This window comes from Manis javanica, chromosome 1, assembly GCF_040802235.1.
Source record: "Manis javanica isolate MJ-LG chromosome 1, MJ_LKY, whole genome shotgun sequence".
NCBI lineage: Eukaryota > Metazoa > Chordata > Mammalia > Pholidota > Manidae > Manis > Manis javanica.
Window position 1 is genome coordinate 17,324,264 of NC_133156.1, and position 19,057 is coordinate 17,343,320.

Here is a 19,057-nt window from a genome sequence, read left to right on the forward strand (position 1 = left end):
GTGTGCCAGTTGAACTTCTTATGGAAATTTAGTGGCTTGAAAACAATGTGGTAATAGCTATTCTAAATTTTAAGGCAAAATGCCCTAATACTGTTACTTTGCCAATACCACCTTAAGGAATTTAAAGGTCCAAATTTAAACTAATTTATGTCCTTAAAAAATATCCAAAGGTATATTTAAAACATACTCTTAAGGAGGAGAATGAAAATATTAAATCAGTTAATAGTCTTATCTGTCAAAAGAAAGAGTGGTTTTATATGCTTCTGTATTATATACTGTTCTAAGGCAATACCTAATATGTGTGATAGTGGAGGTTATTAGAGGTGTAGATAATTGAAAACAAAATAATGAAAAGTATTACTTGCTTTTGGAAAATTTCCTTTTTAAATTTTAAAATATGTGTGGTCCTAATATTCTATAACTTAATATTTCAGTAACATTACCTGCTGTCTGTGATTTATGTGTATTTTCTTGAGTACAAAATCTTTGCCATATAAAAGTAGTTACATATATATATAATATATATATATATCTGTGTATGATATATACAAGTATATAATATGACAAAATTATAAAGATAATATTTCTGTTTTAGGGAAAAGTATCCTCATTTTCTCAGGGCTAACTTTTTTCTGTTTGTCTTTGATTCTTTTTCAGCTTGTCTACTATAGGACCCTTACTCCATCAAAATTCCTTTACTTCCCAAGTTTATAATCTCTGCAGTTAATTCCAAAGCCCTAGACTGCAAACATGTTTCACATAATGATAGCTTTTCCCTATTTTTATACAAAAGAAAAACAATCACCGTTAATCCCTTTAATCCAATATAGGGATCTCCTCACATTATTACCTGTTAGATTTGACTCTTCTCTTTCCCTCTATACAGGTCCTTAGTCATCAATTGCTTAGTCCTGTGAATTTAACCTCAACTCTATCATCTTTGTAATTTGAATACTTTTTGGAAAAAAGTAATATAGTCAGAATATTTTTATTCTTTGTCATTTAAATTTACATGTTTGTGTTTTTCAGAGCATTGAATGAAATGTGGAAATGTCAAAATCTCCTCCGACATCAAGTAAAGGATTTGCTTGATTTAATTAAGCAACCCAAAGTAAGTTGAATTTAATGAAAATTTTCATTCAGGGTTTTTTATAGTTTTAAAAGAAAGAAAAATGAAAATAATTTAGCAGAAGTGAAAGCATAGAAATAGGGTAAGCTTGCCCTTCATCTTGCTCAACTAAAATGTTCCCATCACCTTTTATAATCTTGTGGTTTTAAGAAATTTTAATATCATGCGATTATAGTTAAGTATCTTGATAATTTTTATTTATAATTAATATCATGTACTATTAATTTTAATGTATTACTTTGTCTTCATAATTATAACTTAATGGTGGTATTCATCCTTTTCTTACATATGTTATTTTTTGGACATTTAGAATGATTCTAGGTATTTTTTTTTTCTTAGAATATTGTTTGAGAAGTTTGTATGTAGGCCTATGAAAGGCATAAGTTATCTAAAAAGCAGTGTGCCTGGTCATTTTAAAGTGAATCCAGGGAAAACATGATGTTATTTTTTATTTCTTTTTCACTCCATAGCGGACTTCCCCTTTTCCCCCCACCTCCCACCCTGTGCCCTCCCAAAGAAAACCATACACCTCATGTTAATAGGGCAGAGGTCAATATCTGCTTTTTCTAGGTGTAAATTTGGCTATTTGTCCTAAAAATCAATGAGCTAACAGTGGTTGTTGAGTGATTTACAGGGACTTCCTCACTCTTCTTTTTTACATCCAGATCACAAGTAATGAGGCATTTCATACTTGTTTGCTTGATTGGAGTTTACAACTGAGCAGTGTTTTTTTGTTTTATAGGCTAACAATAATCACTTTATGATTTATTGAACATAATTTGACCTTCTATGATTGAGTATAGTGAAGCTGGTAGGATAAGTTTTCCATTATAATAAATGAGTCAAAACTGACCTCAGTGATTCTGCTTTTTGAATTCTTTCTCTGCCAAGGAGGTAGATGGAACACCCCAATCAAGTTACTGTGTACTGGCCAGTAAATATGTGTTTTGGTCAGTTTTGTAATGCGACAAGTTAGTGTGTTAACAGTTAATAAGCTCTGGATAAAGTGCCCCTGTTTGCTACCTAGAGCCTTATTAACTTACTTCCTTTTGGCCAAAGTTGCAAAAGTATTAATTAAAAATGTGAGGTAGTCTGATGTGCATGTATATAAAATTTATTCCTGATTTTGGGCATTTTTGAAGTCATAATAGCAGCCAAGTAGTGTAAGTGTATAGATCATATTTTAAATAGCGTGGTATGTGAGATTGTTATACAAAATAACTTTGTTTTTAACTCTCACTGGCCCTTAAAAATTTATTTAGGGAGTGTGTCCTTCTTCCCCTTGCTTGCTGATCAAAACTTGAGAGTTTCGGATTCATTTTTAGTTTCCTGTTCAGTCTTACATGAAATAACAAAATACAGTCTTAATTCAGTTAGAATGTTTAATTCCCTTCTACTTTGTCAAATTTTCCTTTAAATTGTTTTAAAATAATTGCTGAGTTAACCAAATTAAAGAGGGAATTCGCATGTATGTGTGGTGCGGTTGAAGATGAAACAGGATGGAGGAGAATAGTATGTAAAGTGGAATTCTAGTGAGGAGAATTAAGTCTCCTATTAACAGTCACTTTATACCAAGAATTACTTACAATTAATATTGTAAGTAATAGAGTCAAAGTTAGAAAAGATACAAAACTATTTAACTTTTAGGTGTTTATATTTCTTTTTATTTTACCAGGAAGACTCTTAGGTACTTAATAATCAGTGTAAGTTTTTTTGCCTTCTTCATTATTCAGTCTGACTTAAGGTAGTTTTTATTAGCTCAGCAGCGTAATCCTTTGTCTTCATTTATACGTCACTTCTTAGTTTCCAATGTTGTACTTTTGTTGGTGTTGAATCTTTCTCATGTGGATTAATTTCTTGAAAGCCCACTAACACCTCTTTCCCCCAAAGTTACACAAGGAAAATCTTTTCTGTTTCTAGACAGATCTATTCAAATACTCTAAATTTCAGATACTGGGAATTAAATCCTACACTCTATTAAGCTTTGTCTCTCACTTCCACTTAGGAAGCTCCTCCTCAATAGGAATGGTTTATTTGATCATTAATGTGATTTGTTGCCTTTACCCCAATGTTTTTCTAGCTCAGTCTGTTACACAGAGTTGCTCAATATCTTTTTTTTTTTTAAAGTAATCTAACCTAATGCAATGGATAAGTAGTACTTTTAGAAACATCTTTTATGCATGTGACTTTACAGGGTGTATTACATGTAACAAAATGTGGTAAACATATTGACTTGCTGAAATATACTAACCTCATGCAGCAAATAACTAGCACTCTTGGAAAACTCTGTTGTACATGTCAGTGGCAATCTTTTTAACTGTTTTTATCCAGTGTTTTCCCCATAAGCTTCATGACTATTCCTTATAATCCTCAGGAACACCTCAAGTCAACTAGACTTTTCGTTTGAGATAAGACTAAAAACTTGAAAACCAACATTTTCAGGTTTTCTTCTTTTTTCTACACTTATTTGCCCTGTTCTTTCAGTACTAAAGAAAAACAAAATGCAGCAGTCTGTTGTTTTTGTTTGAAGGTTGACAAAACGGGAGGCTCTGAATACTTGCACCTTTCACTCAGTTGAGCTGGAGCTCAAATACAGCTAGAGATGGAGTGTGTGCTGGTGGCCATGGCGTGGGCTGGAGCCGTAGTTGGTTATGCTTACTGAATTTTCTGAAAACCGTAATGGAGATTATTGTTAAGAAATGTTAATTTTGCACTTTTTGTGTGTGATTTACAGACAGATGCCAGTGTCAAGGCCATATTTTCAAAAGTGATGGTTATTACAAGTAAGTTATTTCAAATATTGTATGTAAAATTTAAGGTTTAATTGAGACACTTCTTTCTGACAATTTGAAGTGTTTCATGGAGTTCCAGTTTAGGCTGTGATAATACAGAAAAATTATTCAAGTGTGTTTGATTGATTTTTTCAACAGAAAGCTCAGCTTCAGCTTTCCTTGTTTTGATTTTCATTTGCTTCACATGCTACATAGAATTTTTATTTGTGTGTGTGTGTTGATATGAGCAAAAACTGGAGAAAGGATTTATTACATAAATTTATTTTTTGAGAATTCATTCAGTTATTACATAAGCTCACTGTTAAAACTGAATTTGTGCTTGCTCTGATGTAAATCTCTCTGAAGCTGATTTCATTCTGAGCCAAAATTTAGAGGGAAGGATATACCCAATAACTATAAAAGAGCTTCTTTGAGAAAAATACTAATTTGCCTTTTTGCTTTCAGTGATTTAAAATGGTTTTTAATTACATTTACCAGTAAGGCTTGTGCAGCATATCTCCTTTGTATGGTGCAGGAATAAGGTAAAGTAGCTGTTTTTGCAGGGCATTTGCTTTCCTTCCCATCCCGGAGATCACTCTGTATGGAGAGCCGATGGGCAGCGGGGAGTCAGGAGCACCTCCAGGAGGGCTGACCCTGAGCTCCTACTTGATAGTATTGAAGAGACTGGATTTCGAAGATGTTAACAAATATTCCAGGATGTGTATGCTGGATGCTGAAGACAGCAGTGCCCTAATTCACTGGGTTTTAGACTAAGTGATAGGAGTAGGACATTAAAGACCAAACATCTTTTAATCTTGGGCAGTTAAATATAAAATAGTTTTCAGTCCCTTTGGATAACTTAAAGCAAGTAATTTTGTGCTATTTATCGCTTATTTATAACTGTCGCCTAAGTATTTGGTTGTGGACACTGTCTCCTATATTCTTTCTATAAACCCCCCACCCCCCACCCCCATCCATTTTCTTCCAACCGGTATAGTAGTTTGCAAATTCTGTTTTGAGGAATACTAGTGCACTGCAGGTGTTAACGGTATTGTTAGAAAAAAAGGGTTTTTTTGTTCCCTTCCTCCTCTTTCTGTTCGTCCTTCCCTCTGCCCTTTCCTCTTACCCCATTCCCTCTTTGTTTTGCTCCTTAATGGCAGCCCTTATTGCAGCTACTAATATGACTCCTCTTCATTATGGAGGAGCTGTAAAGGGACATTTTCCAAAATTATTTGAAAATAGTACAGTCAATGTTTTTATATTACTGAAATGTGAAAAGGTCATACAGTCAAGTATTTGGGGAAATCTTTGTTCTCACTATATTAAGTGATCTGGCCAAGGCTTTAAATTGAATTTCAAAGTTGTGTATGAGCTTGAAGGCTGCATTTACTGTATTTATATTTTAATACTTAGTTCAATTTCTACAACTTTTGTTATAGTTCATAATGCTGTATTATAATGTCTATTTACTAGAAGTGTCCTAGTCTAATAAGTTCTTAATTAAAATTGTGAGTAGCCAGGAAAAAAGTGGAATCAACGTTTTATTAGTTTTCATACGTGTTTTTCTACATGGGCATGTTAGGAGAGTAGGATAAACACCACAGGGACTCATCCTTTCCAGCAGTAATAGCCTGGAACGTGTTGCTTAGCATGTGTCAGTGCCAGGTAGCATGCATGTGTATATGAATTATCTCTGGATAGCATAATAATAAACAGTGCAATGCAAGAAGATAGTTTCTTAAAGGTGAACCTTAGTAATTCATCTCTTGCTGTGAATTAGAAGAAAATAATGTGTGCAACAAACTTAAGGAGACAGTAATAAAATAGGTATTATTCAAGTTGACATTTAATGCCCTTAAATATTATAAGGAGTTACTTAGAAATAGCCAGTTTATTCTTTCCTTACACAAATGTTCCCTCACAGTGATCTTCTTTTATATTTCTAGAAAGCAGATTTTTATTTGTGAAAATTGACTATTGAAGATGTTCTGTAATTTCTTTCTTTAAACTGAATTTGTAAGTTAGGATTATTAATCATTTAATCAAAGTTAAAAAGAATGAAAATGTGGATCTTTTACTATATTTGAGAAATTTCTAAAATTTTTATTTCATTTGAATTTTAATTTAAGGAAATTTGCCCGATCCTGGTAAGGCTCAGGATTTCATGAAGAAGTTCACACAGGTGTTAGAAGATGATGAGAAAATAAGAAAACAGTTAGAAGTACTTGTCAGTCCAACATGCTCCTGCAAGCAGGCTGAAGGTTGTGTGGTAAGGAGAGAAACCTAATAGCTAATGTTTGAAGAACCTCCCAAATCTTTTTGTCCCCTTTTACAAAATAATATATATTCATTATGTAAAATTTAGAAAATATCACAAACATTAACAATACAGATAAACTATAATTCCTCTATAGAGACACTTGCTTTTAATATTATGGTATATATCCTTCCAGAATAAGATCATATTATATGTATATATATATATATAGCTTTGTACATTTTGCTTTTCATTAATGAGTCTTTTATAGTGTTAATAGCAACACAGCATCCCATTAAGTATATGTATCATAGTTCATTGAGCATTCCACTTGTGTTACACATGTAGATTTTTCCCCCAGTTTGTGATTAATGTAACAAACACTTTAATGTATTTGTAGCTAAGTAATTTTACAGTCTTGATTATTTCTTTAAGATAATAAATTCAGTGTTGGCCAGTATCATTATGGGAAAGAAGCAAAACAAGAAGTGTAGCTATTTTGATAGGGTTTGTATTTCTTGGTTGCGAGTCATCTGCCATTTTTTCTTCCTGGGTGTATTTCTTTTGTAAATTGTGTGTTCTTAATCTTTGCCTATTTTTCTGAAATATTTGTCTTTATCTTTTGATTTATGAGTTTGTCGTGGCCTTGTATATTAATTAGGCTGATACCATTATCTGTCAGCTGTAGTTTGCCCTTTCGTTTTGTTAATGATGCCCTTTACTTACCATAGTTTTATTTTTATCTAGTGTCTGAGTCTATCAGCAGTTTCTTCAAGGGTTTTGCCTTTGGTGTCCTGCTTATGAAATCCCAGTATTTTATTGCAAATTCAATGAAAATATTTACTAATGTTAGTATTTCTTAGTCTGTTGCTCATATATCTTCCAAGAGATTTTTCTTAAAACAAGATGATTCTTGGCACCAACCCAGATTGATTACATTAGAATCTTTACAATGAGGTCCACGAATCTGTATTTTTTAGCAAGCTCCCCTGATATTTTGCTCAATGAAGTTGTATAGCTACTGACTCTTGGTTTTATTCTTTTATATTTGTTTTTATCTTTTAGAATATTTTTGGCTTAAGGTATAAGATGGAGATCTGACTTTTTGCTCTAAATGTCACTTATTTCAGTACAGTATATTGAATAATCTGTTTTCGTCCTGTTTTCTTGAAATGTTACCTTATATGATAAACTCTTCAACTAGTCTGTTTTTTGGACTTACTCAATCCCTGTTCATTTCTTTATTCTAGCACCAATACTACATGGTTTTAGTTATTTTAAATTCTTAATATTTTAATGTAATATAATTATTTAAACATACTTTTGTAATATTAAAAATAATCTATATTACAGCGTGAAATAACTAAGAAGTTGGGCAACCCCAAACAGCCTACAAATCCTTTCCTGGAAATGATCAAGTTTCTTTTGGAGAGGATAGCACCTGTGCACATAGATACCGAATCTATCAGGTACTTGCATATAAAAACATTGAGTTTTCATTACAGTTCATTCATTTATGTTTTAGTCATTCATTGAGTACCTGCTATTCAGTGGTTATATACACATTATGTTTCTGTATCTATATCTAACCATATATATTTATGTCTACACACACACACGCTTATCTGTATATATGTGGTTTTTCTTGTTACTTATTTTAAGTATTGTTTAAATTGCTTAGTGTGAGAAATTGTCAGTCCAAGCCTAGTGTTTATCTGTTACCAGTATAACAGGAATTCCTCTTTTTAGTTAACTTGTATAGGTTAGGTAGTACAAACAATTTGTAGTTAAACTCTCAGGAAAAGAAAACTAGGTGGATAGGCTATAAGACGGCATGTGATGCATTTTCACAGATGTTTGAAAACTGAAACTTATTTTTAAAACAACCCTCATTTAAAAAGTTTCAGTTTTGATATTACTGTCTCAACTGGTTGTAAAAATAAGTACTTATAAAATATATATAATGTACTGATTTACTAGTCATCAGTATAACTTGCAGAGGCATAGTAGAATCTAAAAATAAATTATATGAATGATACAACCTGTACCCAGTAAAGCACCGTTGGGGCTTTTTTGTTTGGGAGAGCATAGAGTGTAGCTTTTGGCCCATGGCTCCCCACACGATAGGTATATACCTTTGTGTGGAGCCTCCATTTGTATAACCACTAGGCCCTCAGGGTGCTTCTTATATCAGTTTTCACTTGAAGAAGGTGTTCTGTGGTTTGAAAAACAAAAGAAAATAAAACACTAGAACCCTGTGTATTAGTGTGACAAAGACTATGAATCAGAATGAAATTCATTAATTAAATAATTACATCCCTTCTCTATTCAAGGCAATGCTGGTTAGGTATATGTGCTTTGTATCACCTTTTGTCTATTAATGTAATAAAGAGTTTTAATCAGGAGATTATATTACAGTTCTGTAGAATTAGTACAAATAACATTCAGAGGACTGAAAGGATTTTTCTAAGGGGGTAGTATTCAACATAAGAGGAAGAATGGGTAAGATTTTCTTTCTACAGAGTTGGGGAAAGGAGTGAGTATTCTAGACATTGAGATTAATATAAGCCAAGCTAACTGGATAGATAGGAATAAGGCTATTTAGAAAATGATTGCCATCTATTAATTTAAACTCCATTATGGAGAGGTATAAAAATGTTCTGAGATGATCCTAAAAAAGTACTTGGGATCAGATGTGGAAAGCCTTTAAGATCTAACATTAGAGGTTTTACTTTATTCTTTGGTCTGTTGAAAACAGCAGATGATTGGTCATGGGAGGAGGGAAGTAGAAGAATTCAAAGCTAAGCTGTTGTTATAATTGTCTGTGGGTGGTGGTAGTGGGATGGAAAGTGAGAGCATAACTTGGGAAACCGTTCAAAGAACAGCCTGAAAAATGGGTCATTGTACTGGAAATGGACAATAAAGGTGAGAAGGAGGAGTAAGAAGTATGAGTTCAAGTCCAAATGATGAAGAGAATAGTAATACTTTGAAAGAATGCAGGGACTTGTATTTGGAGAAGGTAAGAAAGGATGTGCTGCTTATTTGGACACAACAAAAAAATTTAAAAAAAATCAAGGCAAATTGAGTTTAGTGTGAAACTGTGAGAATGGGTTAGTTCCCTGAGCAAGAGATTGTGAAGAAAGAAAAAGATGAAAAGATCTTTGAAATTTTTTTTTAACAGTAGAAAAATTACAGAAATGTAAGAATACCAGGTTACTGAAATGCTTTGAAAGTTAGGTAGAGAAAGTTTTCAGAAATGATGCATACTCAAATAACATGCTTGGTAATGAACAGTCTGAAACAAGTCTTTGGTTTTACCAGTCAGTACATCATAGCGATCTAGAAGATACGTCAAAATCAAATATCGGTAACAGGTAGTAGCCATTATAATGTGCCTGGAAGGGTTCTGAATATTTTACGTCTTAACTCATTTACTTCTTAACTTAATGAGACAAGAAATACTATTATTCCCATTTTACAGATGAGGAACAGTGAACAGATGTTGAGTGACTTTCCTACTACAGGGAAGTGGCAAATGGCGTTCAAACCCAGGACGTCTGTCTCCTGAGCTCTCTTGCTCAGCTGCCACGCTGTGTAGGAAGCCTCCAGAAAGCTTGCCACTCTTGGTCCCCACCGACTGTCACTGAGTAGCTCGCCTGACTCTTCCTCATAGTGGATACTCACCTGTTCTGTCTAAACCACTTCCTAGGTGAATGATGGTGCTTAAAAAAAAAAAAATTGTATTACTAATTAAGTTGAACATTTTTTCCCCATCTATTTCTTAGCTAATTGCATTTCTTTCTATTTTTTTCTAGAAGGGTTTGGAGGAATTGTCTTTTTTCAATTAATTTTAATCATGCTTTATAAAATAAGGCTATTAACTCAGTTTATTGCCTTTTAAAATTTGTGCTTGACATAACATTAAATTATATAATTAAGTCTATCTTTTCCATTATGATTTCTTTTAACATTTGGTATCATATTAGGTGGTTATGTTTTTTTACAGTTAAATCTTAAATTGGTTTGGAATTCATTTTAGTGTAAGGTGGAGGTAGAGATACAACCTTCTTTTAAAAATTATAGTTGTATCAAGTTCATTTATTGAAAAATTGATTCCTTCCCATCTGATTGGAAATGATGCCTTTTTATAGTATAAATTCTTATATGATTTGGACTCCTTCTGGATTTCTCTTTAGGTCCTTTGTCTTTTGAGGGTTTTATGATATGTTTCTGTTTCACTGATTTATTATTTAGTTATTTTATTTCTTTCATCCCTCCACCCCTAAAACTTACCAGCTGTTCCCAAATGTTAATGAATTTTTCCAGGTGAGCCATATGTAGAATGCCTCTGTTAAATCTTGTCCTACCCCACCTTGTATTCTCTTGAGACATTGATCGATTTAGTGAAAAATGCCATTTGTGTAATATTGTGTTTCCAACTTAACGAAAATGTCTTGAGTTATTTAAATCTCTATGCCTTCTCCATATAATTTTGGAATTTACATGTAGGTTCTGGGCATTTAAAACTTTTTATTCTTAGTTATTTCCTGTATTTTGACTTGTCATTATGACTGTATGTTTTTTAGGTGGCTTTGGCTGAAAAGCACTTTTGATTTTCCAGTGTTCTGTTGCTGTCACCTCACTGAACTCAGTGTGTTTTAATAGTTTTTCAGTTGTTGCTTTTGGTTTTACCAGGTTGATGCTTTTTCTCGGATTAGTTTTTTATATGACTGGCTCTTGTTCTTTGGTTGTTAGCTCGGTTGTATCTCTTCAGAAATGCCTTTCCTGACTACCCTCACTAAAGAACTTCACTTCTTGTCTTCACTTTCTAGTCCTTACTGTTCCCTGAATTTCTTTTGTAATTAATTTATCTGTTGGCCTTCCCTCACTGGACTGAGATCTTCATGCTCTTATTATGGAAAAAAATAATGAGTTTCATCTTTAGTATGTGGTATTTTTCATCCCTGTGGTACATCTAGGTAAGAAACCTTGGGGCTGCTGAAAATAGGGGAAGAGGATTCAGGCTAAAGATTTTTATTTGGGATAGTTAGAGCTGTGAGAATCAGTTAATCAGGAAAAATGGTCAGAATAGGAGAGAAACATTCTCAAGGATATCAGTTGTTGAGGGGATGATAAATTGAAGAGGACCCTGCAAGGAAGACAAATACATTTGACCTCCTGGGTTGATCTTAAATTCCTGTATGTAATATATTTGTAGAAACACAGACCTGCTAAACATTTAAAGAACATTGAATAACTGAATATTCTTGTGTTTTGATACATATTATGTCTCTAACCTGGTGGCGTTTTTTAATAAATTGATCAAGTATCTATCAGTGTGAATGACTATTTTAGATAATAGAGAGGACATTACAGTGCTTTTTTTAAAATAACATAGGCAAGCTTGTTTTTAGAAGAAAATTTCATAACATTATGTTTTCTTTTTGATCTCATTCTAGTGAGGTTTTATTGGTCACCTAAGTATTTTTATACCATTCAGGAGCAGGCTTGTGTATTTCTGGCTCTTACAGCATTGCTTGACACACAGTAATACTTGTAAATGTAAATGGTTTGAAAGTGTTTAATGTTGCCATTTATCCTTTACTTCATTGTACATTGTTCCACTTACTAAAGCAATAAGGAATTTTAGGTAATGAAAAATATCTATCATTCGTATGTTTGGGCATAGGCCTTCCAGGGAAAATACAAGAAAAAAATACAGATAGCATTAAGAAACAGCAAATCAAGTAATGATTTGATGACAAGAGAAAATACTATTTTTGAAAAATAAAAGTGTCTCAAGAAGTTTATTGTAGTTTTTTGTTTTGCAACATTGTTTGGGAAACAACTACCTCGAATTTGGATATGGTTTAGACATGGTCTGTATAGAAAATATTCAGGATTGTTTTTCTTAGACATGGCTAATATTTCTTTTTTGTCATACTATAGTGCTCTTATTAAGCAAGTTAACAAATCAATAGATGGAACAGCAGATGATGAAGATGAGGGTGTTCCAACTGATCAAGCCATCAGGGCAGGTCTTGAACTGCTTAAGGTAAAATACACTTAAGGTGAAATTCAGTGCCTGATTAGATAACTGTTGAACATATGTAATTTATACCTTTAATTCTTGAGATTTACATGATAAATTTATAGAACTTAAAGTAAAAATTTCTCAGTCATTTTAGATAATGTAGAAATTGCGCATGCTAATATTTGTAAGCTAAATATTTTCAGGTTTAAATTATATATTATAGACTATTAAAATAGTGGATTATAATTTGAAGGAGTCATTAGTAAGCAAAGAAGGTGCTAGCCCTACCACAGGAGCTAAGTTCTTCTTCAAACTCCATTTTATATTTATTTTATTAGCTAAAATGCCTTTTTTACTGATTATAAAAATATCAGTTAATTGTAGACAGCTTAGGAAATACAAAATTATAAAGAAAACACTCCTAAGCCTACCTACATAAACCATTAGTTTGCTTCCTTTTAATCCTTTAAAAATATGCAAACTTTTCCATAGTTGAGATCAGACTGAGTATTCAGTATATATCTTCACTATTTTCCCTTGTTAAATTATGAGCATATTCTTAGTGCTTTCAAGTGCTTTCTTAGTGCTTTGACACTTTTTAAGAGTGTCAGAAGCAGATCTGATTTTTGGCTATTATGCACTAGATGTCTGCTTTGGGCACGTTTGTTGCCTGTACTTTATCTGAAATGGAGGTACACGGCACTTACCTCACGGAAGGCTAAATTAAACCATGTACATACATTTTTTAGCAGTGTCTGGCCCAGTAAAAATAATAAACATTTTTTGTAACCTTACAGTATCTTTTAGTATCTGGTGTTTTATCCCCTTCCACAGATTACTCTTTTTCAGAAATGTTATTAGCTAGTTTCTTCTAATAATCTTTGTTTAGAAGAATAGAGAAATTTTGTTAAATTCACTCCTTGTCCCATTTTCTCTTACCCTCTTCTCCCTCCAAGAAAACCCCAAACAGTAAGCAAAATCCAAGTTATTTTCAGTAGAATTATATAAACATGTAATTAATTTTGAAAAAGTGACTTTATTAGATCATACAGTCTTCCTACACAACATTTCTGTTATGTATTTGAGTAAGTTTTTAACTTTATGGTGCTCTCATTTACTTGTTATCTAATTATTTTTATATTTACTTTGATTTGTAGCATTTCCAATTATGAGTTATTTTGGATTGATATTGATAAGATGAAAAATGTTCACACATCATTTTTATGACTTCTTTTTTAGGTACTTTCATTTACGCATCCCATCTCGTTTCATTCTGCTGAAACATTTGAATCTCTCCTGGCTTGTCTGAAAATGGATGATGAAAAAGTAGCAGAAGCTGCACTCCAAATTTTTAAAAACACAGGAAGCAAAATTGAAGAGGATTTCCCACATATCAGATCGTGAGTTGAGTTTATTCTGATAAATATTGGGAAAACAGAAAAATAATGTACTATTTCTTGATTTATGTAATAGTTGGACTCTTCTAAGTTTTTGAGGAAATAATTAGTGGTGAGGTTTCCTTATGTCTATACTACTCAATGTAGATTCTCATTTCTTGGGAGTAAGCATTGATTGGTATCTCAGAAGATCCATGCACATGTGCAATGAACGTGGCACTTCTTTCTGAAGCGTCAGTTTTGTTTAAAGATGTCAATGCAAACAATTTTATACTAAAACCACCTCTTAGTGTATGATAGCCATAGAATCAATAGTTCATGTGAATTTAAGGCCCCACTGGAAATTCCCTGGACTTTCAGAAAGTCCGTCCCTGTCACTCTTCACTGTCCTCCGTGATCAAGAGTATGGGATTGGACATTTTCAGAGACTGCGCTCTGCTTGACAGAGGGGAGCAGGGAAGCAGGGAATGGTCAGTCATCTTAACAGCAGTGTACTTTTCCGTGTTTTCAGTATTTCCAAAAACTCGAAATTGCGCTGTTATCCTGGGGATCACTGATAGTGGTTGGTTATTGTTCAAGATTCTGTAGTCGCTCAAAAGAGTGAATCTTCATTCTTTATGGAGCCCTGCTTACTCCTCTGATGCACCTCTCCTCCGTGTGCCAGGAGGACATTCCCGGTGGCTGGTCCTGGTAGTGCCGTGCCCGCTGGTGCCTGGGCTTGCCTCTGCCTCTTTACCTCTTTCTGCCTTAGCCTCTGGTCTAGTCAGTTGTGGTTGGGTGACGTGCTTCTTCACGCGTAAGAATTGCCTGTGGCTCTTTTCCTCAGAGACTGGGGACAAAACCAGATCTTAAAAATCTCTGCTGTACTTTTTGTTACTCTTTTCTGTTCACCTGAACCTAATCAGTTCTAGAAACTGTTGATAAATAGGACACAGGCATTATTTAAATGGTAATTGAAACATGTCAGAATTTTGTTGTAGTATTCTCTTTGGCAAGAGTAAGAAACTTCATTTAGAATTGACTTCTTAATTTTCAAGGGAGCCTAAGACATGACTTTCCCTTAGGAATGGTGCTGTAACTCTACTGTTCAGATCAGAGATCAAGAGTTTAGAGATTATTATCTATCTGTCCATCTGTCCACATACACACACACAGTGTGAAGAACTCTATACCATGTACTGAATGCCTGACTATTGCATTATCTCATTTAAACCTTGTAACAGTTCAGTAAAGTATAAGAATTACCTTGGTCTACTAGATGAGAAATCTAATGTTCAATTGAGATAAAATGGAAACAGGTCATGTAAAGCAAGTAGAGAGTGAAGATTTGAATTTAGGTCTGTTTGGTCAATGCCTATGGTACCATATCCATTATGGCATAGTTTCTTTCTTAATTAAAGCTTTGAACAAGTTATTTTGATTTATTCACTGGAGGTTTTTATTTTCATTCTAGACTGTGTTTCCTCGTACCTTTATATTTTAAAGAAACATTGTTTGATATATTGTAGGAGAACTACGAGAGCAAGGTCGAAAGGTGGACACTTAGAACACTCAAGGGCATTTTAAAACATATGCTGCTTTAATACGGAACTGAAGTACTTAAAATCATTTGATTTATGTGCTGAATATATTTAAAATTCTCTCATGAGGAGAATTAACTCATCTGATATTGAATACCTGCTGTGTGCACACACTGTTCTTGATGAAGTAACTCATAGTATATGTCTTCCAAGAGATAAAATATGTATGCAGATTTTATGTTTTAAATTATTAAATTGGGTGAGTTGATTTTGAGGAAAAATGGTAGAGTTAAATGAATGTTTATTAAATTATCTTCCATTGAAACCAACAAAATAAATGAAAAGAACCAAAAGAAAAATGTATCTAAGTAGAAGCTACATCAAATAATTGGCATAATTGGTGATAGGTAAGCCATTTAGACTGAATTAAAGGTGAGAATATTGGCAATTGATACACATATCCCTGAATCAGGTGTATAAAGACATGTATGGTAATTGTTCTATCATTTATTAATTTTGAGGGAGGAGACTGAGGTATAGGCAGGCTTTGAGAGAAATAGGGGAAGCCTAATTTCAGCTGTGGTAAAACTAAAGGAAAGACATTGTGTCGTATCATTTTTCTTTGGGTTGATCTATTTTCCTTCACAGGAAGAACAAAGCTTAGAGGTGAGCTAAGGCTTAGATAGAATTGTGAAGCAAATAACTTACTATCAACTTTACAAGAACAGAAAAAATCATGTGCTCATCCAATCAGCAGAAATGATAGTGAGCTGTGTGCTCCATCCTGACTCATCCTGTCTCTCAGGACTTTGGCTCACTCTAAAGTAGGCACATGTGCCCAAACATCTTCAAGCATATGAGAGAGTCATAGTCGAGGTGGGACTGGTTGTCATCATTGGAAAAGGTTTAGTAGACTTGTAGAGAAATTTAGTCCCAACTCCCTCTGCTGTGCTGATTATAATGAAAGCAAGTATAGCCTGAGTTGGGAGCTTTGAGGTTAATTATTTAAAAGAAGTGTCCAACGTTCAGTCGTCAGGGAAACACTATCTGCATTTTTGTTTAAATGATGGAGCCATTAAAAATTTCTGTAATTAAAAAATAAATTAACAAACATGAAACCTATGCAAATATATATAAAAAATTAGCATTCAAAAGATAGCTGATGAGTACTCTGTGGAAGAATTGAATTTTTCTAGGAAAACAGGAAACAAGACAGTTCTAAATTGCTAAAAAGGTTAAACAGTAAATGATAATCTGAAGAAGAAAAAATAACGATATATAAACAGGGATGTGGCAGAGCTAAGGATATAAAGGAGGGTAGAAACATTTGTATTACAGAATATAATTTATTGCAAGCTACGAGGAGCTAAACAATATAGAAAATGCAATCAGTAAGGTAGAGATTGAACTTGAGGAAACTGCAGAGAATGCAGTTAGTAGGCAGAGAAATGAAGGCAGTTGAAGAGAATGAATTGCAGATAGTAAAAAGCTGTAATTGGATTCTGTGGAGAAGACAATAGAATAATGGGAGTGGAAAATATTTTAAAAAATAATAGTAAACTTCAGATGAATGAAATGAAAACGTGAATCTGGAGATCAGGAGGACTTATGTTTTAGGAAAGTATCCTGATGGAATTCACTGAATTTTCAGGGATTAAAGAAATGATTTCATAAACATCAAGGGGGGAAAAAATAAAGGAAGTAGGTTGTGTACAACACAAAAGTAATGAAGCCGACTTACTTTTCAACCATGTAAGATTTTCGAAGTTTATGATTCAACAGCTAGAGAGTTCTGATAGATGAAAAGGATATAACGAGAATTTCCTAACCAGCCAAGTTGTGTGTAAGGGCTAGTGAAGGATAGTCTTTACATAAAGGATTTAGGAAATGTATTATCCCTTGTTTATTGTGAAGTCACTTTATCTACCAAGTTGTATGCTTTTTCCCTTTGCATTTGGTTTGTATTTATGCTCCTGAATTCAACTTTATTTTCTTCTTGTTTGCATGTCACTAGTTTGTCTTTTCTTACCATTTTATTCTCAGTATTTAAGTTTCAGATGGTACTATATCTGTGTTCTACATATTTGAAAACCTGGGTTTTTTTTTTTAAAAAAATGATAAAAATAAGCAAAATTGGCTCAAGAAGGAAGAAAAAAACCTAATAGGCTATAAATTATATAAAAGAAGTTGAGAAAATGACCCTTGAATGAAGTAAAAGTTACATGTTAAAGGAAATACTTCAAATCTACAAAAATCCAGGAATTCTAATTCTTTTTAATTGTTCTGAGTATAGGAGGAAAAAAAACATCCAGTTTACTTGTAAAACCAAGATAACCACCAGGAACGCTAAAACCTGGTAAAAGAGCCCCTCCAGAGAAAATGAGGACAAATTTTATTAATATTGATGCAAAAATTATAAATAAAATATTAGCAAAGAGAGTTTAGTACAGTGAAACAGTAATATACTGTTGCCAAATATAGTTAATTTCAGGGCTACAAAGAAGGGTTAATTAGTAAGCCTAATGTTTGTGTTACAATTCATTACATGAATGAGTAAAAGGGAAAGGACACACAATAGATCATTTTGATAGATGCTAAAAGTGCTTCTGAAAAAAAAATCAGTGTATGTGTAATTAAGCCCATTAAAATAGGATTAAATGACTTCATAACGTAATAAATATCTCTCAAGCCAATAGGCACCATCATATAGTAAAACACTGGAAGAATTCCCAGGAAAATCTGGACCCAGAGGAGAAAATACACTTCCTTTGCCAGGATTTAACATTATCTTGGAAGCCTGAGCCAATACAATTACGAAAATAAGAGGAACATGTGCTAGAAAGGAGGAAGCAAAGTTGTGTAAAGTGGAAAATCCAAGAGATTCAACTTAAAAACTACTAAAATCAAGATAGACCAAAATAAATATGTAAAAATTCAAAGCTTTCCTTACATACCATTAATAATCATTTAGAAAAAATTGTAGGAGTAAAAACCGGGAGACCCAGAAGTAGACAAGGAATTTGTAACCCTGTAATAGCAAATGGAGGAGTATAATAATATTTAACAAAGTAAATTAATCAGGAAAGTTAGATTATCCAGTGAATAACTAGCAAGCTGTTTTGAAAAGAAAAATTAACAGACTGCTTATCTCAGTTTTTACATATATTCCAGATGAGCTAAATATAAGTTCTTTATCTAAAATTTTAAATATTTAAAATGAATTAATGAAAGAATTAGTAACTAGTACATTTCTTTAACTTTGTTTTTTGTGGGGGAAGGGACACTAGTGCAAATCATAAATGAAATATTGACGGCAGGGATTTAAAAAATCCGTTTGTTGAAAAAATATTTATAGAGCTGTACTGTGTGTAAGATAATGAGGATGTTGAAATGGACAAGACAAGTCTCTGTCCTTACATTTTAGTGAGGGAAAATAGTGTTTAGACAAAAGCAAAAATCATGAAGTTGGAAACAAAAATGGTATGCTGGGAGACTATTCTCAATAAATATGATTTCAGTATTCATTCAATATTAATATATATAAAAAACTTTAACAATGGAATAGCAAGTCTCACCCTGGAATACTAGCAAAAGGACTGAACAGAATATTCACAAACAGCCCCCCAAATCAAGAAAAGACATGGATGCCTGTTAGTAGTACTCTAGGAAAATACAAATAAAAATATTCATGTGCCATGACCAGTGTGAGCTAGCACTCCAAAGGTCCTCTCTTGGAGTATGAATTGATGCAGCTTTGCTGGGTTAGTAATATGATAATACAGTTTAAAATGTGGATAGTCTTCAACACTGCAGTTTCACTCACAGAAACTTAACCTGGAGATAAGTAGAAAAGATGTCTAACTAACTAACAATTATATGGTTCAGGGAGCAAGCAGAGAAACAGAAACCATACTAGATATTCTAAACATAAATTAATCAATACAGGTGT

At 33.1% G+C, this 19,057-nt stretch overlaps 1 protein-coding gene across 8 annotated transcripts in view; it reads left to right on the forward strand.

The window, feature by feature from the left end:
- The window catches only part of PDS5B (PDS5 cohesin associated factor B), a 184,549-nt gene that overhangs the window by 89,143 nt on the left and 76,349 nt on the right, over positions 1–19,057 (forward strand). For 7 of the 8 annotated variants that reach the window (XM_037012406.2, XM_037012409.2, XM_037012427.2 and 4 more), the window contains exons 14-19: positions 1,030–1,111; positions 3,864–3,912; positions 6,030–6,169; positions 7,511–7,626; positions 12,107–12,212; positions 13,431–13,591. In XM_037012406.2, the coding sequence (XP_036868301.1) occupies positions 1,030–1,111; positions 3,864–3,912; positions 6,030–6,169; positions 7,511–7,626; positions 12,107–12,212; positions 13,431–13,591 (654 nt within the window). Of the gene's footprint in view, positions 1–1,029; positions 1,112–3,863; positions 3,913–6,029; positions 6,170–7,510; positions 7,627–12,106; positions 12,213–13,430; positions 13,592–15,096; positions 17,233–19,057 lie in introns of those variants that run through there. The other variant, XM_073229117.1, reaches the window with a different exon arrangement.